Genomic DNA, 27518 nt, shown 5'->3' with positions numbered 1-27518 from the left:
GAAAATAGAGGACGGTCGGATAGGGGTGGTATTCGAAAGAGGATGAATTCAAAGCCACGCCACCAGGATTCTTTGTTACACCGCGTCGAGTTCTTCCTTTCTTTTCTATTCATTTCGCTCGAGCGCACCGCCATGTTCTTCTCCTCCTTTCGTGGTTTTTGTACATCCGGCTTAATAAAACGTTCAACACTCTTTCGACGTCGCATGGTGCACCCTCGTGTGTTCCCAGACCATGTCGGATGTCGCGAGATACGATTAAAATGCATGGAAAGCGGACAGGGGAAGCGTAAAGCTGTTTCCTTTCATGTGGTAGAGACACTCGATGATAAAGCGTCGCGTGCTCGTGAAAGAACTCTGCTATTCTCCTTTGATATTATTTGAATTAATTGAAATTCATTTCTGCGCACCGCTGCTGAACGTTTTTCTGCTGCTTATTATCCAATTGTTCTATACAGGGTGTCTCAACGGTTATGCAATGCTGTTTTTGGTAGTTTTAATGATGCACGAAAATGTCAAAGGGTAAACTGTTCGATTCAGAGGGACAATTATGGCGAACTTTACCCAAAGAAATATTTTCCGAGTTAATCCCTTGCCATACTTTGACACACTCGTGACAAAAAAAATACATTTTTAAAAAAGGCTGAATTTAACAAATTTTAAAAGATCAAATATTTTGAAAAATTACGTTTTTGAGAAAACGTGCAAGTTTATAAATGATATTTGCAAACGTGTCTGAGCATTTTTTTCATACTAACTGTAAGTATTAAAATTTTCAAAATTTTTGCAAATGTTTTGTGCTATATTTTCTTACATAGCCTCCTTCATGGCAATATAACGAGAGCCTACTGTACCATTCGTTGCCCAAAAACGCATATCGTTTGTTATTTTGCGTCACCATATCAGTAAATTATACAAAAGTATAATATCTTGAAATGATTTAATATGTAATAACCTAATATGCATTACCATACAAAAATAATTTTTATTGATATACTTTTTATCGAATAACTTTACAAACTAAACACATACCGTCGTACTACAGTTAAAGAGAAATATAAAGTTAAAATTATTATTCTTTATTAGATAGTTAAAAAATTCGAAACTTCCAAAGCTTTAAAAGTCTTTGGAAACTTTAAATCTTTCCAGTCGAATTTTGTCTCGTTAATTCCACGATGGTTAAAATTTCCCAAGACTACACGAATATTCCTCAATTATTTTCCGAAATCCTCTTCGTCAATTCTGTTTCATTCTCAAATGCTCTACTCTTTCATTTTTCTCGGTGCTTTTGACATATTCGAACGCTTTTATCAAGCCCCGTTACGAGTTCTTCTTCTTTTGTCTTCGTTTCATCTACTTCCGGCCACGCTCTAATTCCTTTTGCTATCCTTTGAAATTTAAAGCACTGGCTATTATAGGTCGACCAACCTTTCGTTCCGTTGACGAACTAGTCTTTAACTGTTTCAAGTTATAACAAATTCCACTTTGGTAGGTTCCACGTAACTTTTTACATTTCGTATTGTGTTTAAAAGATTTTTCTTTCAAGTAACATGGTTCAATTGTCTTTTCATATCGTTGTACGAAATATACAGGAAGGTTCCTATCAGGTGGTACAATAAAAAATTCTTTGTCAAAAGATAATGTAAATTAACCGAGTAATATTTTTTCACTTTTTGCTTCGTTTTCAGGAAAATCGAATTTAAAGATTTTTTAAAATATTTGTGAATAAATTTATTTCAAGCTAAATAAACAACATTTTCGATACCTTTTTGTTAGTTTAAAGATTAATTAATATTGCTTAATAAATGCGGTTGTTAATACAATTAACTATAATTGATTAATAAGCTTAATAAATGTGAATGTTAATACTCTTAATTGTTAATCAGTGTTATAACTTAATAAATGTAATGATTAATATTGCTTTCAATTAATGAATATTAGTATTAAATTAATGTACTTATTAGTCCTGTTAATGATTAACTAATATTGTAACCTAATAAATTTGGCTATTAATGCTGCTAAAATATATAATCAGTTATTCTTTCTCATAACATCGTTAAAACACCAAGATAAAATATAAATAATATTGTTGAAAGTATGTATAAGTAATAATGCTATGAAAAACACGAATTAACAATACATTTCAGAAAATGAATAACATTTCTTCCATTTTGTGAGTTGAGTCCAAAATGGCGGCTGGTGTTCGAGTCAGTGGACAGAATAAATTATACACCGTGCAGTAACTTCTATTACTTTAAATATGAACACTATTCAATCTTATCTTGCTTTAAAAGTAAATTCTACTACTGCCTCATCTTATTACAAATACAAACAGACTTTTCTTTCAACTATTCCAGTATATCAAACACGTTACCCCAATTATCAGTATCATTCAAAATGTAAATATCGGAGCGATTCAAATACGTCATAAAATTACATTCAGATACGAAAACACGATAAAGAAACAAGAGAACACAGTTAGCAGAGAATAACAAAGGAAAGCGAACGAAAGAATCCCACGATGGCAGAAACAAAAGGAAAAAGCGACCCGAAGCAACAACAAAAAGGAGCCTGGTAGAAATAAGCAAGCAAAACTCCCTGCCAAAACAACCGAAAAGACAAAAAGCGTCGAAAGAAACGGTGAAAAAAAACAAGCGAGTCGGAAGTGAAAAAAAGAAATGATAGAACTTCGTTGAAAGAAATAAGACGAAGAAGGAAAGCGAAACGAACGCGAGGAGAAGTGCAGCTTCCGTTGTGCCGAAACAAAAAGGAGGAATCGAAAGAGGAAGCGGGCGAACAAAGGTTCGCGGAAAGACGAAGGAAACGTGGAAAGTCGAAAGCGTAAGGAAAGAAAGAATAAAGCCGGTGCCTACGGTTTGCGAAGAAATTTGAATCGCAATTACGGAATTAGTTTTTTCCTCGCAGTGTTCAGCCGGTGGCGCACGACGAGGAAAATAAAACGTCGACGGATGTGTACGTGCTCCGCCAAGCGGAGCCACGTTGGTCGCCGTTTGGTACTTCCGGTCCCCGTAAATGTCGTCGACTAATTTTCCGGCAGCTCGCTGTTCGGACTACTTTCGAGATGGACGGCTTTCAGGACCTGATGTCTCCGCTTAAAAATCTGCCCGCGTTCGCGGATAATTGCCCGGAAAACAACTCGCCGGATATTCGTTAGCCGCCATAGTTTTTGCAATTTTCTTCTTGAAAAGTTAAACAAACCGATCTGACGTTTCAAGGGTCGATTATGGCGTAAACAATCATTGAGGCAGAGTTTGGGTTGATTACAGAGGATATGCGATTACAAACGGAGACGTCTGGGTGTGATCAAATCAAAGGTCGAGAAATCTGACTTCTTTATAGAAAATACAGCTACTAAGGAAATAGAGGTCTATCATTTATTGACTTTTGGGAATTTGATAATTTAGACGTGAATCTATTAATTTGGAGACACTGCGATATGTGGATGTAAGCATGTGGAGAAGTACAGATTTGAAAGTGAGAAACATTTAGGGACGTATGAATTTAGAGACCTATGAATTCAGAAATCTTGGGAAAATCGGAAATCTAAGGATTTGGATTCTTCTTTTTGGAAGCTAGGAATTTAGGTACTACTGAATTTTGGAATCTAGGGACTTGGGTACTTCTGAATTTTGGAATCTAGGGACTTGAGTACTTCTGAATTTGGAATTTAGGGATTTGGGTACTTTTGAATTATGAAATTTAGGGATTTAGGTACTTTTAAATTTTGGAATCTATGGATTCGAGGAACTAGATATTGGGAAGTCTACGAATGTAGGGATGTAGGGATTTTGTTATCTAGAAATTTGGGAACCTGAGAATTTGAGCATTTCTGTATTTAGGAATCTCTATATTTGGATTTGAAAATCTAGGAATTTAGAAACTCAGGCACGTTTCCTTTAAACTACAATTGTTATAACATTGCAATTATTATAATTCTTTTCTAGATATTGACAAGATAAAAATATTTGAAAAATAAAAGAGTACAGGAATTTGGAACTAGGTCGCAAAATTATGGTTGCCTTTATATAACAATTTGAGTTTTTCGTGTCATGTGAGGATATACGATAAAGTACGTACACGGGTTAGAGTGATTCCAAAACTGTGGCAGCATGAAAAATGTTACGCTTAAACTTCTTTTATGTTTTTCCCGAAACTATGTTTCTTAACCCGCTTGTCATGAAATCTTGGACTCCGAACATCCCGTTTTCCTCAAGTTTCATGAAAATATTTTGCATAAAATATTCTACAACGTAGCGTATAACTTGTTACATACCATGCTTACTGAATTTTTTAAAAAATGAATAAAGGTAACTTTTCCTAGTAGCATTCTTCTTTTAAATTACGAGCAAATTATCGTAGACTATAATTTTCATAAGATAGTTGTTACGGATAGAACTAGTCGACCGAGGTATTTCAGAGCAAAAAAATGAGAATTCAAAGGTATACATAAGATTTAACGAATTTAGCGGGGTTTTCGGGTGCGACTGGTCAAATGCAGCAGGCATGGCGAGTTTCCATGCCTCGAAGTCCTACGTGCACGGGGAAACCTGTGGCCGTATTCGTCGAACACCATGAGTGTCTCGGCATGAAAAACACCATCGTTAATATATGTATGTTAGATATTTTCGAAAAGAGAACCGTTCCTAATTAAGGTGCTGGGATAAGTGCCGAGAGGTCAAACTCAGTCCTCTTATCAAAGGCATCCTTGCCTCCCCACTCCGTGGCCAGATCCTCAAGGAACAACGTCCCTATTCGACTAAGCAATGCAATAACAAACTGCCTGCCCTTTTCTACAATCTCACAAACTGACAAAACACACAGTCCTGCGACATCTGATGACCACGCGACTCCAAGTCAATAGTCATTGTCTGTCGCCTCACTTGGACTCTCATAAACAACTTTTTGCTTAGACCTCACGCAGTCTATCCCTATCATAAATCGTTCAAGGACAAAATAGCACAGGCTAATTGCTTTCAACGACCCTCCAAAATACTTTGACGCTAACATGTACAATATGTATACACATATATTAATACGTCAATTATATTCACTTAAAAATAGTAATTTCTTACAAAAAGTATAAAATATGTGTATACATATACATATTATTTTATGTGGACAGATATATATTAATACATATATTAATTACATGCATGCACACATATATTAATATATTAACTACAGATATATTAATACATTAACTATATATTATATATATAGTACATAAAACAATATGTATACATCAAATCGTATATTTTTGGTAATAAAAGACTATTTTTGAACAATTACACAATTACATAGTCTACTAATGGAATCATTTACATTAATCGCGTTTAAGTCTCTTTCTTTTGCTCCTCCTTTATGAATTCAGTCGGAATGGATCTAAAGCGTCGGTTGTTTATGAGCTCCATAACAAGTTAATGGGTTAAAAATCGATACTGCCAGTTAATTTTCTAACTGAAACATAGTCAAAGCGAGTGCACCGAGACTTAATCGCGTCTTCGTAGGAGTTTCGTAGGTTTCAGCTTATCTGAGTAGGGCAGTTAGCCGGAAACCATGCTGACTGTGAAGTTGCATCGTAGTTCCCTCCCCCTGTTAAGCACGCTCACTAATTCCCTAATAGGAGAATTCCTGAGAATACTCGGGTCTCACGAACTGACGATTGTGCAAGCAATTTCTGTCCTCTCGAGTACACTGCTGTCGATATACCTGTCAAGTAATTTTCGTGACTGTTGAACATAATCTTCGTCGGATAACCGGGAACGGAAATCTTAATACCGTTTGACTAGGGATAATCAACTGTCCGACAGAAAGAATATTAACGCTTGATTCGTGGACGTTTGACGACCGCTTATATTCAAGTTGAAATTGACGCAGGAAAGTAAATAAAGATACATAAAATAAGCAATCATGTGTGAAGAGAGGTTAACATGTACAGAGTTAACAATGTACAGGGCTAGTATAAATGATTAATTCTTTTTGAAAAGGCTATATTTTTAAAAGTACACGCACACACATTAAAGATATATGAAAATCACAAACTCAACTTTATATTTCAGGTGGCAGCACGAGTGCAAATATAATGAAATTAAAATGATAGTATAATTTATTATTGCATCAATACTGCAGCGCAGACAATTGACTATGCTACAAAATGTATGGAATGAGCTCGATTATCGTCTGGACGTGTGTCGTGTCACCAAAGAGACACATATTGAACATTTATAGAGGGCGTATAAACTTAGTGAGTACGTCGTTCTCTTCATATATCTTTTATGTATGTACGTGTAATACTTTTGAAGATATAACCTTTTTAAAATGAATCATTTATGCTAGCTCTATATTAACTGTATTAGTATCCACTTATCGAGTTATAATATCCATTGATCAATAAATTTATCAAAAAAATTGTTGAAATTATCATTCGAAGTGATATGGAAATTTAGGAATTTGGGGATATAAAAATTTGAGAGCCTTTAAGAGAAATCTGGTAGAATAGGGATTTGAAGATGTAGGAAAGAGGATTTACAAATTTAGAGACATAGTAATTTGTGAATCTAGAAACTGAAGGACATAGGTATTTGGCCCATTTCAGATTTACAGATCTACGAATATACGAATCAGGGGATTTGCAAGCCTAGATAATTGTAAACAGTAATTTGAGGACGTAGATACAGTTACTCGATTTAATATTCTGACACTGGTATTTGCGAAATTAAAGCTTTATGTACTTACTTACAATGCGATTATCGAATTTTCTGATCCGTAATGAGTTAAAGCACATATTCTACTAATTTTCGTCCGTTAAGTTAATTTTATGTTGCTGGGTGTAACAGACGAAAATTAGTGTAGCGTAAATCGAATTGACAATTAAAAATAAGTAATATGAGACCGACGATTAAACACGGTCGTGGAGGCTTGATGGTATGGGGCTGCATTTCTAGTGTCGGAGTAGGGAGGCTGGTTTTTATTGAACATATTATGGACAAGAACAAATATTTAGACACATTAATAAAAAATTTATTAAAAAATGCAACGAATATGGGTATACGCGACAGTTTTAAGTTCTACCAGGATAACGATCCGAAACATAAATCGAGAATAGTTCAGGAATATTTGTTATATGCTTGTCCGAAAGTGCTCCATCCTCCACCACAATCACCGGAATTTAATCCAATTGAAAATCTATAGGACTTACTGGATCGTAATGTTAAAACCACCTCCATAAAAACAAAAGACGAATTAAAAATACGACTGACGGAATATTGGAAACGCATTACTCAAAATTATTTAAATAAAATAATTTCAAACATGCTAACACGTTTGCAACACGTCATGAGACAAAAAGGATGTCCCAAAAAATATTAAATTAATATTAAAATTATAACTTTGTTGTTACATACACTCTAAATAAGAAAAAACTTTATGTAATATTGAGTGTCCGAATATTTTTTCGACATCGATATCGGATCTAATTGCATTTATCATTTATTATGTAGAAAACAATAAAAAATAAAGTATTTAATTTTACATATTTGTAAATTAGAATATGTGCTTTAACTCATTACGGATCAGAAAATTCGATAATTACATTGCAAGTAAGTACATAAAGCTTTAATTTCGCAAATACCATAGTGTCCGAATATTAAATCGAGTAACTGTATTTAATTAGACTTCGGGGATTTAGTAATACGAGAATTTAGGGGTTGGGAGATCTAGAGATGTGAAAACAGTAATTTGGGGACGTACTTAGAGTCATTAGGATTTAGGGATTTACGAATGCGGAAATTTAGAGGTTTTGAAGATCTAGAGATTTGAAAGCAGTAATTTAGAGATGTAGGTACTTAGAAACCTTGGTATTCTACGAATACGGGAATCTGAGGATTTGGCGGTTTAGATATTTGGAGACAATAATATGGGGATGTTGATATTTAGGTTCCTTGAAATTTGGGATCAAATATGGAAATGTAGGGATTTGCATAAAGCTGGAAATTTAAGAGCGTAGAAGTATGTAAAGTATAATTTTGGGATGTAGATATTTGGGTTTCTTGGAATTTGTAGATTTACAAATTTAGGAATTTTAAGGTGTAGAAGGGGCATTTGGGTACAAGAAAATTAGCATATTTGAATATTAAAAATCTAGAAATTTGTGAATTTGAAAATTGTGAAATGTAAATTTGCAAATTCAAGAAATATGAAAATATAGAAATTTGCTAATTGATAAATATTCAAGTTGCCTATGTTATCCAAGGAATTCCTACATTGTACACAGTCGCAATAAAAAGTTAAATAACAAACTTTAAACATCGAGATGTCCTAAAAATTGCATTCCCTGATCTGCCTAACCGATCACGGTCCGAAAGCAAAACAAAATGTCGCAACCGCTACGTGCCATTAAAAACTATTCTCCAAATTCAATTGAAATTCATCCATTTCGCTATAATCCTTGGAATATATCGAATCTGCGAGTTGTTTGTTGTTTGCGCTGCAATATCGCGATTTGAATTTGATCGTGGCGAGCAAAGCTGTCCATCGATTCGGGGAACAGGATTAAAAAAGCCCGGAAGACAGTTCAATCGGAAATCGGTCTGGACGTAGCCGGGAAATCCAGGAATTAAGCGATTACTTCCGAAGTTAACCATTGTTTCAAACGGTCGATCAATCGAATCTCCTTCTCTCTTCCTCTTCTCGTTCGATTTTCACGCGTTGATCCATTCGCACGGAATTAAAACCTTTATCTGCGTTTCTCCGCCTGCTTCGTCGGGCTTCCAGCAACGGAAACGAGACTCAAACGGCTTGGCCAGAAAATGCCGGACCCGTTTGAGAGCGATGCTCATGGAATACTCATCGATCCGTTTGTTTCGGAACGTTCACTGTCTGCACGATAAGCCTCGTCAATTTTTGCATCGTCTGTTCGTACACTTGACGGCAAATCTTCGGAAAAATATATGATAAGAAAAAAGAGATCCATCGGTTTTTACTTCTAGGGATTTTTGGGGATTTGATGATTTTTGGATAGGTTAAGAATTTGGGGTTCTTGGGATTTGGGGATACACGTTTATGAGAGAAGGAGACTATTGCAAACTTACAACTTTGAAAACCTACAATATCTACTGAGAGGTTTCTAAACTCTCACGTTTCCCAATTCTCTAGTTTCTAATCAAAGATAACAAAATTGTAATCATAGCGTGGGTTCCTTCCCACATAGATATTTACGGAAACACCATAGCCGACCTTTGGGCAAAAATTGCAGCGACTATAGTCACAGAAAACCAGACGATATTAAACACCTCTGCGGACATCAATAATCATATTGCGACACTATTAAAGCAGTCATGGGACTCTACGTGGAGAAAATACAAAGCCAGCTCAACTCATCAACAACTCGACAAATTCTACGATTTAAAAACTAACCCTAAACACAATAGAAGAAATCAAGTGGCAGAAACCCGAATTAGGACCGAACACACCAAACTCACTTACTCATAGATGTTCAAAAACGGTTCCCCCAGAAGGTGCGATACATGCAACACTACCATAACCATCAGGCACATAATATTGGAATGCAGAAAATATAACCACGCCAGAAGAAGATTAAATATCAAGAACAACCTCACTGAAACAACCACATCAACAGCGTATCAAGACACATTACTAAAATTTTGTAAAACTATAGGAATCCTCACCTAACTATGAAAAAGTTATGTCAAACCATCCACTTCCGACCATAACCTTATCTCCGTAAACTGGTCAACAGTCGCTAATAACCTAGGTAATTGATGCGACTATAAACCACTATTAAAAGAAAAATCTCTAATTTCCAAACTCCTAGGTTTTGAAATTCTTAACTTTTCAAATTACTATACTTCCAATCTCCCAAGTTATTAATTACAAACTTCTCAAATTCCTACATTTCTAATTTTGCAAATTTTCAGATTTCCAAGTCCCCAGTTTTCGAACCCTTAAATTTTCTAATCACCAAGATGCTAAATTCACAAGTTCTTATATTTCATAAATCTTCATAATTCTGAATTTTTCATATTTCCACATTTCTCCATCTCTACATTTGCAAATTCTAATACTTGAAAATTCCAAGTTTTCAAATTTATAAATTAGCAAATTTTCAACCCTAAGTTTCTAAATTTCCAAGTGTCAGAATTTACGAATTATGACATTTTTAAATTCTAGAGATTAATGTTCTAAAATATTAAAATTCCAGAGTCCTAATTTCCTAAAATGTAAAAATTAAAAAATGTCAAAGTTTCAAAATCGTAAAAGCTTCTAATTAAAAAATTAAGAAATCGTAAATCCTCAAAATCCTAAAATCCCTAAATTATAAAATTTGAAAACTTTAAATTCTAGAAATCCTAAAATTCCGAAGTTCAAAAATTTCAAAATAATCATATTCCAACTTTTAATAATAAAGTTGCAAATTGTAATAATTGCAAAATTTCAAAGTTCCAGAATTCCAAATGTAAAATTAAAATTCATATTCTATTTTTTTATTTCGCGCATCATGTGACAATTTCATCTCGTCCTGTTGTTTTCGGTCAAAAAGACAGTTTATTTTCATGTTTCATTTTCCCATTTCTTTTTTCGCTGTAACGGTGCGGAGCATTTTTGGATTTTCGACGAACCGCTATCGATTTACATGAGACCACAGAAAAAGAACTCGCCTTCTCGCCAATTCTCAGGTTGGTTATATGGATTCTATAATCGAAAACCGAGATATAGGCAGTGGGAAATGAGAGGGGATGCAGTTGAATATTTCATCTAAGCCCAGAGACGAGAACTTTCAGCAAGTCATTGTACCTGCGAGCTAATATTTTGGACTTTTTCTTTGGGTGGAATTCCTTGATCCTCGAGAAAATTGTTGTAAACCATGGAATCCTGTAATGAATCGTGTTGAAAATATTTCGAATATTTTGTATATATTATTATTAATATGTGTTTGTATTATTCAAAATGTTTAATCCATTTTTGAAATTTTTAGTTTCTGTTGTTGCAAATGTTCTAATGTGTTTTGATATGTCGAAAATGTTCAAACTTTGCAGTTTCCATTGTTGCACTATTTTCATGATACTTTGTGCTATTTTTACAATGCTATAAATTTTATTTTTAATATAAACTATGTCTAAGAAATTCTAAATGATAATCAACATATAATGTTATATTTTAATTAATATAAAATATCTATCGCTGTAATATTTTTATAATGTTTGTTATAATACGGTATATCATTTTTATGATATGGAAAACTATGTGGATATACATATAGTTTTATTATAAATTCTTTTAAGTCTTATTTATGTTGTTATTGTAGATTTAAAACAAATTAAACATAATTACACTAGCAAGTTAAATTGTTCCCTTTCTTAACCTCAAAAAAATCCTTTATGAAGAAGCTACATACGTTTATACTGAAGAAAATTTTACATTGCACCTAAATATACACTTAACTTGCTTATCAACGATATTTCATAGATATGAATCTCAAAAATAATTCTCCAAGACACAATTCATCTCCAATTTCACTATAACTGTTTTCATCTTCTTTTCATATCATTATAACACACTACTGAACGCCATTTTGTGGCTCTCAAAAATAATATTTAGAATCCATTCTATTTGTAACTTTCTTACACTTATTTATTTCTTTGTTGAATAGATAAGAATACCGTTTGAAAAATACAAAAATTATGAATGTAATATGCAAAGTTTCTAACGTTACCTAATCAACAAAGTTGAGAAAATCTCAGAAAGTGTTGCATAACAAGATCAATAAATCATACAATATTTTTATAACATATGTTTCAGTGAATATTTATCAAGAAAGAGGAAATGTTATTTGAAACTTCGAGTTACTGCACGATACAGCATCAATATTGTTCTCTTCTCAAACTCGTTATCGAAAGTTGTCCAATGTGTCCAACCTGAGATCGTTATGAGTCAGTACCCCAGCTGTTGAGTAATTGTGAGAATTTTCTACGAGCATTTTCCCGTACATCGTCGTCTTTTTCTTTCTATTTTCTCGCAGAGTCTGATATTCGCCGACATGAAGCTGGTGGCCGCGAAATAAGATGAAAGAAAGCAAACAATGCCCGCCGGCGCACTGAATGACTCACTTTGTTGCTTTCACTGGAAAACTTTCCTCGTGGAGACACTTTCAAAAGAAGTTTCGAAGAACAGTAACGGCAATCATCGACGAAGGAACGGCAACGATTTGTTCTTGCTCGGCCAGTCGAGAACTCGTTGCTTTTTTCGCTGTTCCGAGGCTATCACCTTTCGCTGCGACGCGACGCTCGAAAGCACTATGAAATTTCTATAAAACGATTTTCTGACACGATCGAACGAGTCTGTCTAATGAAAGATCTTTCCAACCGATTAATCACTTTATGTACAGGTCATAGTTACTCTTTTCATTTATTTAATTCGTAGAAGTTAATGTAGAAAAATGATTATTATAATAATTAATTAGTGTAAAAAATAATTGTGTAAAAGAAGGGGTGATGGGGGAAGTTTTATTGATTAGTGCAAATTTAGAAATAATGTAGAAATAAGATAGAAATTAAATTTTATGAAGGAAGTGGTGGATCAAGTAACTTTGAAAACTAACATATAACACACACATTATGTATATTTTATTTAATACAATCCTATTGCAAGTAAGAAAAAAAAATGTATTCAAGCCTCCATTTGGGGATTACGGTAGCAAATGAGTTAAGTTTCAACCCTTGGCTTAAGAAAGAACTAATAATGGGGAGAATCTAAACTGAGCTTATTTACGTCAACAGGATGGGATTAGGTGAAAATCGAATTACTTACGTGTTCTGGGTTTATAGCAGCACCGTCACGAATATCCTGATGATCGGCACCAGAACCATTGACCATACCAGAACCGGCGCCAGCACTTCCGCTTCCTTTTCCACCGACTCCGCCAGCTGGTGTTTGTGGCAAACCCTATAAAATTGTAAAAAGCCAAACTATGTCAGCACTATAAACATTTTCCTGCTATTCGTTTACGTTAAACTAAATGTTACAGACTTTTATTCGATGTCGAAACGGTTGGTGTTTGCTGATCTTACGACTCAAATTTAAATTTAACCCCTTAACCTACAATTTTTTGAGCAGTTGCGTTATTCATCGTTAACTAGTTATTGCTACAATGTGAAAACAAATAAGGAAAATTAAAAAGTTAGGCACGTTTTGTATTCAACGATCTTTGATTATGAAGATTATAATTAAAATTGAACCGAAATTCAACTGTGGTGAAAATACGACCCTGGTTTAGCGCATGTAGACTGTAGAGTGCGAGTGTGACACGATGTAGGGCAAGGAATTAAGTTTTTATTTCATTTAGTAAATTGTTTTTTAAATTCTACATCATTTACTTAATATATTTGACTGACTAATTTTAATTAATATAAGGTTGTACACGTTTCGTATGCACATATTTTTGGTTTGCTTTAATCCGAAAGCTCGGAGTTAAATATGAACACAGTACAAATATAAATATTACAGCAATTTGAACTGAAAGAGCAGCATATCCAAGTATAACTGTCATAAAGTTACAATTTGATGTTAGCACAATGTTCATCAATATTTAATTCCAAAATTGTAGTTATGAAATGTTTGTTTTGATCAATATATTGAGAGTTTTAAATAAAATGTGTGGTATAGGATATTCGCTTTACATTTATTTATTGATAAATTTTAAAGAACGAGGAAAGTTCAGCGCTATTTTCTATCTTCATCGTGCATTTTTTTCATATAAAATTTAGCGCATAATATGTGCAAGATTTACATATTTTCAGGATTATTTGGGTTTCAAGCTTACTAATTTGCATGTGGATATAAAAAAGCTTATAAAATATTTGTATACATATACATATAATACTCGAGTTCATAGATTTAAAATATAGTAAAATATAGTAAATATATATTCCTCTTTTAAAGATTTTTATTGTGGCTGAGTCATAATTAATAGTACCCTTACTTGAAAAAATCAAATTTCTGATTTAAAAATTCAATGATAAATGTAAATTTCATTTTCACTTAAGGATTAATATTATATTTGGGTCATTTATTTTGAAAGTATCCTAAGTCTATTTATTTTTAATTTAAGATATTTAAGAGTAAGCGTTTCTACGTTACTACAGTTAATAGTAAACAACTAATAAATAGACTTTAGAGATTTTTTTAAATAATTACTTATATTCATTAAAGGTTATACATTATATTTGTTTACCTATGCAATAAATAAATTAATTAATTTGTTAGTAATGCAGTATATATTTGATCATGATGAGATTCACAAAGCTTTACAGAAATATTAAAAAGTTTTTAAATAATTAGAAAAATAAAGAGTACTGTGAATTCCACTTATTATTTTCATTAAGAAAACATGAGTTGCATCTATTGGAACAATCAAAATTTCATTGTACCATTTAGGGGTCTAATAGAAAAATATTAAAAGTAATTAATGTGAAAACACATGAAACTTAACGAAGTTTAAATGTGTCTAGTATTTTCATTGTCATTTCAAATACAGGGCACAGAATTAAATTATTCTTTTGGACACCTTTTTCGTACATACTGAAGTATCCTTCAAGATTTACGAGAACGTCCAGAGAACAAAATAAAACGGAATATAAAAATTGCCAAGATTTAACAGCCCGATTTAACGCTGTAAATTACCACGGCAAAGAAACACCACGTAAGAAATCCAGCATGGCTATTTGTTCGACGTGTTTCCCGCGCAAGAATCTGCGTTAAAATCTGGCCACGATTTCGTTCGTTTCTTTCATTCAGCTTTCCTCGAACTGGTTCCTCTCTTTTATTATGTGCTTGAGCTTTCTTCCGTTTCCGGTAGTTTTCACGAGAAGGATTAGATCAGTGCAGGGATTTCTTAAAGGGAAATTTCGTCGAACGTGTTTGCTCTAATCCCTCTGAACCGAGATAAAACTCAAATAAAATCTCGTCGAAAATTGTGGATTGCGTTTGAAATCGTATAAAACTCAACAATGACCTTAGAAATTTGGAATTTGCGAATATCTGCGATTGAATATCGACGAGATAATATGTAATTAATAGATGGATGTTATAAGCGGTCATTTTTAAAATATTTATTCTTTAAAAATATTACAATTTACTACTGTTACGTGCGGAAAGCGCGCGTATAAAGCCGCGAAGATTGTTTGCCCTAACAAAATTAATTGTTAACGGGACTTAATGTTTTTGTGAATCCGGAGACACGCTAGTCCCATACGGGCCCTTTCACAAGATCGCAATGTTTAGAGGAAATGACGGAGGCAATTAAAGAAATGTAATTCAAACTAATTAAAATATTCAAAAGATTATATTTTATAAAATATGAAGCGATTAGAATGGTAGCGTATATAATATAATGTGAATTACAATGAACTGAACAGGAATATTGTAAATATCCGAGACGCGAAATTCAAAGATTTGAAGGAGAAGCAATTACTCAAATACAAAATAAAATTATAATCCAGTGAGGGAAATCCCAAAGTTAAATAATTAACTACTGGATTTACTTGCCGAAAAATTCATAAAATAGTTGGAAGAATAAAGGAAACAACACATCGAAATATCTGTACTTGAATGAATTTAAAATTAACAATTCCCTTTGCAAAATGTGAGATGACGGTTGCACCTGGTTCCTTGGGAAGAACACACACACGTGTAAGGACTCAACCAATGAGAATTTTGAAACTGAGCAATTGCTGAATTCAAATAAACTATAAAATAAAATTATACTTTAAAAATTAAAAAGAATAAAATTGAATATAATTGAATGGAAAAATAAAATAATATTTTGAATTAAAAATTTAACGTGATTATTAACGCGAAAGCTTTACGTGAAGATGGGCTTCTTTAAATTTCTGTACCTTTGCGGAAAAAAATGGTAGCGGTTTTTCACATACTGGAAATTAAAGATGAAGGTTTGGACTTTATGCTTCTGTAAACAGTATCACTAAAAAAAATGTGGCAAGTCCATGGATTTCGTCAAACTCTGTAATTTTCAATATTGCAAACACGACGTCACATTTACGATGTCATTGTGGTAGGGGTACATCAAATCTGAAATCAAACTGCAGGGTCTTAAAGTAAAGATTTCAAGCTTTAATTTAAAAAAAAAAGCATAACTTTGCGATGATTTTTCACGGAGTTATCATTAGTCAAATTTGGCTAATTTTTGCCTAAAATTTTTCTATGCCATATTTCTTTTGAGCAGTGTATAAAGAAATATTCAATTATGATGTATTTGCAGATTAGAAACATCAGTAATATTAAAACATTATCTGAATTAATAACGTTATTTTGAATATTTAATTTTTTAATATTTTTTATGGTATTACGTGTCATGTATGTTATGTACTTACTGTACGTGCAAATTGATTTTATAAATCATCTAGTTTGAATATACATGTAAATAATTATTTTTAAATATAAATTACTGTGTTTCAGTGTACAAAAAGTTTGAATATAAGTCATCCGGTTTAAATATATAAATATATTAAATTTAATATATAAATTTGGTATAAATATAATATATTATTTAAATTTAATATATAAATATTTTTAAAAATGCTATTGATTGAGAGTTTTTAATCTACAAAATTTTAATTAGAATACTACGTCGCATTATGACTTCATTTATCAATATTGCAATAAAAACCGAATGAAAACCTCACCATTTTTTCAATAATTTCCAGCGCTTTCATAAACGGAAAGAAAACTTCTACCTTCTTTTCCACGTTAAAAACTTTTTAATCTTCTCCGGCTCTCCCAAAGTATTTCAAAATTGAACCGTGCACGTAAAAAGTCTGTTAAAACATACAATATATCTCGAGAACAATAAAAACTTTCCTTTAAATCACGCTTGTACGTTCAAGAAAATATGAAGAACATCTGGCAAGTTACAATACGTAAAAAGAAAAGTGCATAAGTATAAAAGCACTTGACTACTTAAAACATCATGAATTTAATATCCTTAGTTCAAACTAAATTAATTCAGTTTTCACAAACAATATTTAGAGAAATAAAAAAACAGATTATTGTAAACACATCTACTTTATTGAAGAATAATTTTCATAATAATATGCAATTTATTCAATTAGATATTGAGGACGACTGTAACTTCTTTTCATTTAGCGTTGATATTATTATCAAATTCATAACAATTTTTCAGTTTTTTAGTTCAATATTTTTTTACATTAATTTCTAATATTTCAATCATATCGATGCCTACAGAGCTGCGATAGCGTTCTTACAACTTGATAATCTAAAAACTGTTTCACTATATAAATTTATATGTTTAAGATCATTAATAATTTGTAAAATTTAGTTATTTAATATTTCAATTTTTATACAAAATTGTATTTTAGTATGTACAAATATGCAACAAGTTGCGCCGCTATTGCTTTTTAAATATTCAACTTTCCTAACTTCCATGCATTTAGGTTAGGTCAAGCATTAAGGTTAGTTCGTCATTCCACTAACGTGACACAATAACGTATTGAAATTGAAAATAATTAATTCCAAACAAGGTTATGTTATTACTATATTGTATAATATTTTTTCTAAATCAGTTTCAAAAAATAATTTTTATAAATGACAATCGTGTTTATTATCTAAACTACAAATTGTAAAGCCATCTTAAGTGGCTGGTCGTCATTACACGTATTCTCGAATCGGTCTGTGCAACGTAATCGATGATTTTGAAGGAACCACAAAATGAGCTGTAATTACGAAGGCGGTTTGAAACTCCGTAAAATTCCGCATGCAATATCGCGGCTTAATGATGGCCGCCTTTTAACGAAGGATTATGATATGCTCGTTAAATCGCTCGTCAAGGGAAACTTCTCCATTTCCCAGTATTAGGATCGATCGATCGTTTCGCCTCAGAAACTGGGTGGAAATATCCGTAACACCAAGTATCGATTGTGAAAGTCTGATATTTTAATTACACCTCGTTTTTTTACCATTTGGTACAGTGTCGAGTTTCGAAACGGAATACTCTCTTGTAACTAAGATTGATCATTTTTTAAACGATGAAAAACTCGGGTTGCTGTTATCTTTATTAAACGATTGATCAATAAATGTACTTACAAGAAAGGAGAATTTTATTTTTTATGTTATTTTAAATATTTCGTTGAAAACAGTAATAATGTTAATACTAAGTTTATGATATTTGTAAAAATGGTAGAACTTACATTCTTTATATTTAAGAAAATTGTTGGTGAGCTTTTGTTATAATCTATGTTAACTTTGGAGATAAAGAATCATTGTATACACTAATTTACGTATTATTCATGTATTTACTTTTATGATTTAGTTTCGATTTAAATATAAATGGTTTTTAGATGTGTGTAAATGTAGTGTTACAAAATTACAAATCGATTGAATTAGAAATGAGGTTTTGAACTTAAAAATTGACAAATTGACAAGTTTACAAATTTACAAGTTTACAAACTTACAAATTTACAAATTTACAAATTTACAAATTTACAAATTTACAAATTTACAAATTTACAAATTTACAAATTTACAAATTTACAAATTTACAAATTTACAAATTTACAAATTTACAAATTTACAAATTCACAAATTTACAAATTCACAAATTTACAAATTCACAAATTTACAAATTCACAAATTTACAAATTCACAAATTTACAAATTTACAAATTTACAAATTTACAAATTTACAAATTTACAAATTTACAAATTCACAAATTTACAAATTCACAAGTTTACAAACCTACAAACTTACAAACTTACAAACTTACAAATTTACAAACATATAGATAATAAATTCTCAAATCTTCAAATATAAAATTACAAAATTATTATAAAATTAAAAATTATATAGAACATAGCATTGAAGAACACATATGTGTTCGAATGTAATTAGGATATTATAAATCAAATTATAATAGAATCTTATTAAAAAACATAGATAGAAAAAAAAACAAATAGCTTAAAAGCATTAAGCATTCAATTAAAAAAAGAAAAAATACTATTAAGAAAATAAATAGAATATTATTAAGAAGTATAAGTAGAATATTATATAAAAAGCATAGATAGAATACTAATTTGTAATGTAATATTAACAGTTATTTATATTTGCTAAAACTACGATCAGAATCACTATGCACTGTTTGTATGAAAAGAACAGGCATGCATATTAATAATAGCAGTATGAATGTACGCCGTATTTACATACTGTATTCTCTATTTCATCTTTCTAATTTGGAAAGAATTGTTGACTTTTCGCAATTCATTCAAATAACAGATTTTTAAATGAAACATATTGTAGCTAAATTTCATATGGTATGTGCTAAAAATTTAGCTCGTCTACCGGAAATTGTTCAATTAAAACAAATATACGTTGGAAGGGTACAAGTGAAAATTAAATCGTGACGTTGAAAGGCAATTTCAATCAGAACTGAATCCCCTATCAATCGAAAACCGAAACGATATAAATGTTCAATTCAAGATTCGTTTTATTCGGTCGCGGTACAGAAAAATTACTCCCATATTTTTCTCTTTAAAATTAAAACTTTGACTGCTGGAGTAAAATAAGAATGACTTTCGTTATATCGCTGCCAAGTGCATCTTGATTTATTTTAATGAAAGAATAGTAAAAGTAAAGTATAACTGAAAATTAGATATAATGATTTACTAACATTAAAGGAATAATTCTGGTATTTTTTAATGTATTCATACGTATTTTTGATGTATTAGATAGATAAAATAACGATTAAATAAAATTAATCATTTTAGGACTTTCGACTTTGTTAATTTTGGAACCTTTGGAACATCAAGTTTTACAATTTTGGTATTTTAGAATTTTGAGATATTTGAGATATTTGAGCTCTGCATGTTTGGTTAGTTTGACATTTCTTAATATTAGAATTTCAGATCTCTAATTCTTTGAAATTTTTAATTTTTGTTTTATAGTTTCAAGACCAAACACTAGTTACTCCAATATTTCAAAGACTCAAGATCTAAAAGTACCAAAATTTCAATGTCTCAAACTTCTAAAATTGAATTATATTAATTTTCAAAGAACCCTTAATCCTTGTATTCAAGGTTCAAAATTTCATTAACTTAACATTTCAAAACTGCAAGAACCCAAGGCTCAAAACCATCTATAAATTCATGAAAATTGATTTCATCATGAGACCTCGAATTTAATCAATAACGGACCCATCATCTCACGGGACACCTCTATAACCAAATACGAAACGTCCTCGGTGAAAATTCATTTCCAGATGGGTTTCAATAGAAATTCGATATGCAATAAATCAATTGTAGTTGATCATCGTTAAAATTATGGGATCCTTTACGGAATCATAAAATCAATAACTGGCGAACGCGAGAGAGTAAGGTTGGCAGAGAAGGAGAAGCGAAGATGTCGCGACGGGACGATGAAGAGGATCTGTTCCATTAAAAACGCTTTCAAGAATAGAGGTCGCGAGTCGATAAAGCGATATTTGGCCTTCCTTAATGGATCGCGGCCGATCGAATGGCACTTTGTAGGTGGGAAACGACGATCGAGCATCGAACAAGTGGAAGGAAACGGAACAGAAGAAGAGAATCGGCGACAGTAACGAAAGTAAGGCCGCCTGTGACCCCCTCTCGACGTTGCCTTGCCACGCTTTTATTTCGTGTATTGGTAATAGCATAGAGTGCTGCTTCTCACAAAGTAATAGAACCTTGAAGACCCTTTAAGTGACGTTCGCCACTTTACGATCGCTTTTTATAGACGATCGCACCCATTCCCTTTATTCCAGCCTGGATCCACCTTTGCTATCATTTAACGACCACGGGAAAAAAGAAGATGCGCGGGGATATCTGCTGGATATTTTCTTCCCTTTGTTTCCCTTCAAGAAACCGATACCTCGTTTGACACTAACTAAATGCGTTCATATACTACGTTGCATATGTTTCGCAATGTCACGAAACACATATTATATGAGGCGTTTATTTTGAATGTGACTTAACAAGAGGCTGAACAATTTGTTGTTTGTCAACTTTAGTAAGATATACCAGTTGATATTAACTGTTATAAAAACATTTGACAGTTTAGTATATTCAAAACATATAATAATTTTGGACATATAAATTTTCACAATTATTTTGGTAATTGAAAAATTAACTTTGAAAATGATCTAAGTCCAATCATTTTCAAACATCTAAAAGCAGCGATGATGGTAATTACAATTAATTATTAATTAGTGTTAATACGATATGTATACTCTTAAAGAACCATGACCTTAAATCCCTTCCACATACACAAAATGTCGACGAGCAATTATTATATAATTTATATAGTTAGATTTCCTGAAATGCGTAAATGGTGTTTTTTCAGGCATGGCACTAAAATATAAAATAAAATGAATATTGTTTTTTCAGTCTGAAGCATTTTTAATTATATTGAATGGAATTGGGCTGTTTCAAATTGTACAACAAATGTAGCTGTTAATTTTGAAAGTGGCTTAAGTCCACTCTTTGTAAAAAGATATTATTCACTGAAGTTGCTATTATTTTAATAGGAATTACAAATTTGATTCTTTTATAGATTAGGCTAGCATAGCAATTAAAAAAATGCAAAACAAAGTATATCATTTTAACTCACTAAAAGTCCATAAACAATTACAACAATTAAAAATAATTAATAATTAATAATTAATAATTAATTAATTAATCATTCCTACAACTTGAAATACACGTATATTTAAATGACTAAATCTAACTTTCCTCCTCGGGTTACTTTTTAATTTAATAGGTCTCAAATATTGCTCACATTGTCGGCACGAAACACTGTAACCTGCATTACGAGCTAAAATTGCATGTGCGTAATAGTAGAGCAACGAAGAGAAGATAGAACCACATCGTCTGATGCTTCTTTGAAGCCGTTCGCAAGTTTCTTATTTTGCGGGAGATCGGAAACCAGGGACTAGGATGAGTTTCCTTTCGCGTCAGAATTTCCCGGGAATTTTTCGCCTCGTAACTCGCACGTTTCCACATGCTGTATTCCAGGATGCGTGCTTTTTCCGCATCCGCGGCTAGCTTTGCCTTAATTATTTCGCTGACTTTGCTGCCGGAAAAATTCGCTTCGTTTGCTGCATCCGCACTCGATAGTCCGACATATCCCGTCTGTAATAGTGATGGTGAAAAAATATTCTACAGTCTTTGATCTTTCTCTTAAGATAGTATACAGGTTATCGTATGGCGAAATTAGAGAACAAATAAGAATCTTGCGTTTTTCTGCGTATTACTGTTGAAGAATTGAAATTAAATTTACAATGGAGAAATGTGATAATACTGGAAGATTTGTCTCTGTAGAAAATTGAAATACATGTGTTTTGTTTACAGATTTTGATATTTTTGATGTAGAATTAATTAGGGGTATTTAACACTAGAAAGACTGAAACTTTGATTCATTTTGACTGCTTTGGGGCAATATAGGTATAACAGATATATATATATATACCGGAAATGAAGGAGGGGGGAGGTAACTACAATTATTAATAAACGCATTTATATGTTGTACAAAAAGTCACAAAATTCTAAGAAGCTGTGACATTCTATACACAATTGTTTTTCTAAATGAAATTGAAAAGCAGTCAAAATGACTGCCTTAGGCAATCTAGTGCTAAAATCTTATTCTGAAAAGTTATAAATACTAAAATTTTATAATTAAATTTTGGAGTTTTGAAAATCTGGAAAGTTAGAGATTTCAAAATTTGAGAATTTGAGAATGTAAGCGTGTGAGTACTTGAAAATTTGAAAATTAGAAAAACTTGATTTGGAAAATTTGAGAATTTGGGAATGTCGAAATTTGCAAGTTTCAAGAGTACCGAATTTGTAAATTATGGTATTAAAAATTCAGAAATATAAAGATGTAAAAATACAAAATACATAAATATAAAAATTTGAAGTCTTAAGAAAATGCACATAAAATTTTTAAACTAAACATGTTAATAATAAATGATCCAAAAATTCGTTAACATAAAAGTATGCAAGCTTAATCTAAAAAGTTCCTGAAGTTCTCCAAAAGTTTTAATGTGCTGTACTAATGCTCTCAACCGAAGTTCCATAAATTAATACCCCATAATTAGCATTAGCAGAGCACCAAATCAGTATTCCAGTTAGGAGAGTAATGCTAATGCACGCTTTACATTGGAGATACACTGAAGTTGAAGGTTTACGCTGACGAAGATCCTTTATTTTCCCAGCCACGTTTTCGTACAGCTTTCTGTACACGATTACGTACGGTCGCAGATTGGATCTTGCTGGTACGATCGTTCCAGAGTTATGGCTTTTCGATAAGTAGAGAACACACACGGTGAAGAACCTTACCAGATTACATTTCGGATCATCGAGAATCCTGCATCAAGCATACGAGAACATATATACCAAGATACATGCACACGTAATGCATTCTCGAGTACAATGGACAAGCTTCGCCTGCTCTCCGCCTTGTATCAGAACCCCTCTATTTTCTGATCGGGTATAGACATATGCATATAGCTTTGATGGAAACCGTTACAAACTGGATATATAACGTTTCCCGTACATGAATAGGAATTTTTATAGTAATTCAGGAAATACTGCTTTCGAGCGATCATCAGAGGATCGAAGGAATTTATGGAGATTTAAGTACCAGGTTGTTGCGCATCGAATCGCAGATACTGAGCTGCAGCTTTAATGCAGTGTACTTATATGTACAGAGTGTACTCAATTGTTTATTGCTGAACATTATTAATACAGCAATTTTACTCAGAATTTCTTATGTCATCAGTTGCTATTTCATAAATGGAAGTGAAAACTAAAATCTAAAATCACACAGAATTGTATTTAATAGTTAAATAATATTTAATTATTTTTATAACCCAAATTTTATTAAATCACGAAACATCATAAAAGTCGAATGTAAAGAAGGTATAAACAAACTGAAGTCGAAAATTAAATTTTGTAGAGTGCACAGTCAAACGGTTCATCGATTCTCGATTTCAGGTTAGACTGAGTTCTCGTCCCAGTAGACCTCGCGATAACTTTCGTCCAGCCTCGCCCTTTTCTCAGTCATCCCCCTCATCCTTCACCCTTTCCAACCTTCCATCCCTTATCCTGGACCAATGTATGTTTCTTGTCGGACGATTCGTCTTTATCAAACGCAGCGAAAGCACGGAGTGACATAGTTGAAGGATGGTGGACGATAGGCAGCCGAGAATTCCCGGTGAAACTGAATTTTCTTCGATGAACACTGCAAAGTGCAACGTAAAAGAACAGGTAACTCGCTTGAACGAAACTTCCGGTTTACTGTTTGGGAATACTCGTGTGTGTAAATGCATGTAAGTGTGTGTAAAGAGCTGTGACGAAAGATTGAATCGTCGTGAATATATTTATTCGTGCTTTCAAGAGGGGCCATGGATACCGTACGCCTTCGAATAGAGTTCTATGAAGCGTGTCACATCATGGCTACGTGATCGATGGACCTATAGAAGCTGCGATTTTATGCTTCATTTACGGCGATCGTTAAATTTTATGGGAATTGGGAAGTTCAACCCTTTGGCTACGGTTACTATTAATTTTTTTGTTGTAGAGTTTGATGTCAAGTACATGCTACGAATAAGGACATTGCCTTCGATGTATGTACTTGATATGATCTGTAAGATAGAATATTCTGTGAAACAGAATATTTACATATGGAATATACGATATTCTATAAACCAGAATATTCTTTTAGAATGTTTTTGAATAAATATAATCTAAAATATTCTTCTAGAATGTGTGAATAAATATAATATAGAATATTTTTCTATAATATTTTTAAATAAATATGACTTAGAATATTCATTCAGAATGTTTTTCAATAAATATTATGTAGAATATTCAAATATAATGTCGAAACGTTATGAATTATTTGATATACTGATATCATTGTACAGTTAAAAGAATGACTTTTGGTAGCCTCCACAATCTTAACATTACGCTTTGCCATATAAAGGGGCTAGTAAATACAAAATATATTATTTAATATGTAATTAAAATTTAATACATGTATTTATAGTTAGAATTTCATTATATATGTACATAACTAAAATATAATGTACAGTAATAAGTAACAGAAACTATGAGAATTATACTTAATCACGAATTCCATAGTTATTGATGCTACAAAAGGTTTTCCCACGACAGAAATCGATCCGTCAGTAAAACTAGTTGCAATTTTGGACTACCAAAATCCTGGTTCTCCGATACTATCTCAAACTTTCGACTTTCGCAAGGGAATTCCAGTTCGATCGAAACTCGCGAAAAAGAGACGAAAGAACGAAGAAATCCTCTTTAATCCGTTTGCTCCATGTTCTCGTGCACTATCTAAAGCTAAGTCGCAGGTTTTCGAAGTTGCAAGTCGATAAGGCGTTGCCACCGAACTATTCCTTCTTGTTGATCGATAATCGAACGTCCGCTGCTAGAAGTACTAATACTTGTAATCTCAGTCGCCGTAGGCTTATCGATAAACATTGTGTGCGGGTTTCGCCAGAGGAACAAGTTTCTGAATAGAGAATTAAATTTTTGATGTAATTATCTTATTATATGTGATAACAGATATTTAAATACAGCTCTATAATCTGTAATATCGCAGATTGTCTAAAATGTTTTATAATGTTTTATAATTAATCTATGTAGTACAAACCTTTCCTGCAAAATAACAATTTTTGTTACTTAATATGTATAAACAATATAACTACTTACTGTTAAAATTAAAAATTAATCCCGTAATACGGTTGCTGAGAATTTAATCTAACTGTGAATTTATATTTTTTGTAGAAGAGAGAAACATTTATTTAGTTTCAATTTTTATTGACTGTAATAATCCATATAATATTTTATATATGTTCTATACATATCCGATATTGCTATCTCTGCAATGATTGCTTTCAACGTAGTTTTAAATTGAAATGAAACATTGTTACTTTGCGGCGAAATTCATTTTTATTTTAATTTCAATGTGTGAATGCAATGTAGTTCTAATCAAATTTGATAAGATGAAAGGATTCGATGGAATTAACTTGTATGATGTTCGCTGATATTATTATACAAAAATCCAATAATCCAATAATTCTGGTGTATCTTTAACAAGATCTCTGCTTGGATAAATAATATTTAGTTGTCCGGAAAAATACTTGTTTACATACATTTATTTTTATCTTCAAAGAATAATAGTTCAATGAACTAATGCATGGCACAATTTCTGGATAAAAACAGGTATGACAGGCGTTGTTAAATAATAAATAAATTTTTGAATAACAAGTTGGATGTAATAACGAAAATATGGTTAAATGTGTTATTAATCTTTTATGACTAGAATTCATACAATTTTATAAGATACGATAAACGTATAATATTATTGTCAAATAATAAATAGACTTCTGTTTAACACATTGGATGTAATATCAAAAATATTATTAAATGGGTTATTAACCTTTTATGATCTGAATTCATATAATTTTACAAGATAAATTTACTTACTGCACACAACAACTTTATATTTGTGATAATATACAATTTTTAATATAAAATTATATTAAAATAAAATAATAAATTAATATAAAATTGTATTTATCACACGTAGAATAATGTACAAAATTATATATAACATTATTATATAATAATGCTATAATATAAAATTATATCTGTGGGATGAGGACTCGTAGGGAAAAATAATAACATTACTTTTCCACCTTTAACTTCCCGTTTATTGTACAAGAGTGGTCTACGACCGAACTCTAAGACTGGCAGTGATGAACTAAAAACTTTCATGCTTACAACACCCACCCCCACACACCCTGATGCATTCTACCCGGAATCATTCTTTCCTCTTCCAAACCGAATCGCTCTCACTCTAAACCAATCATTCAACGATACACGCGTATTTTTGAGGCATTCCTCGAACTCGGACACCCAACGCGACACTCGACTCGATGATCCAAACATCCTCTCGCAAACGCTACGCAGCATTCACTCGGACTTAGGCAAACAACTCATTATCGCATCTCATTCGCACCCAAAATCTTAAGGCTAGACTAAATATAATAAATTAGGCAGGGACGTGGCGGCCGCTAAATCAACGCTACATATCGATGTAAGAGGCCCTCCATTATTATACAATTTTTAACCGACTTCGAAAAAGGAGAAGGTCACTCAATTTGATCAGTATATTTTTTTTTTTTTTTTTTGACTATGTACTAGGACTTACTATAATAATAATTTTCCATATATATACAATAAATGATTTTTCAATTCGCTACACAAAATTGTATACATATAATAATTAATCTTATCACAAAATTTTACTCCGTTATAATAAAATCTTCAACCATTCAAAGTATCACACAGATATTGTTTCCTACTACCAAAACAATATATATAATATTGAAAACTTCCGATTAATCAGTTTA

The 27518-nt window shown here is 32.0% G+C and overlaps 1 protein-coding gene across 1 annotated transcript in view; it reads right to left on the bottom strand.

Annotated features, from left to right (window-relative positions):
* LOC100878748 (uncharacterized) overlaps positions 1-27518 on the bottom strand; it is a 911930-nt gene that overhangs the window by 63930 nt on the left and 820482 nt on the right. Inside the window, exon 5 of the mRNA XM_076533672.1 lies at positions 12844-12978. Coding sequence (XP_076389787.1) covers positions 12844-12978 — 135 coding nt within the window. The remainder of the gene's footprint in view (positions 1-12843; positions 12979-27518) is intronic.

This window comes from Megachile rotundata, chromosome 7, assembly GCF_050947335.1.
Source record: "Megachile rotundata isolate GNS110a chromosome 7, iyMegRotu1, whole genome shotgun sequence".
NCBI lineage: Eukaryota > Metazoa > Arthropoda > Insecta > Hymenoptera > Megachilidae > Megachile > Megachile rotundata.
This window is presented reverse-complemented; position numbering and strand designations above follow the sequence as displayed.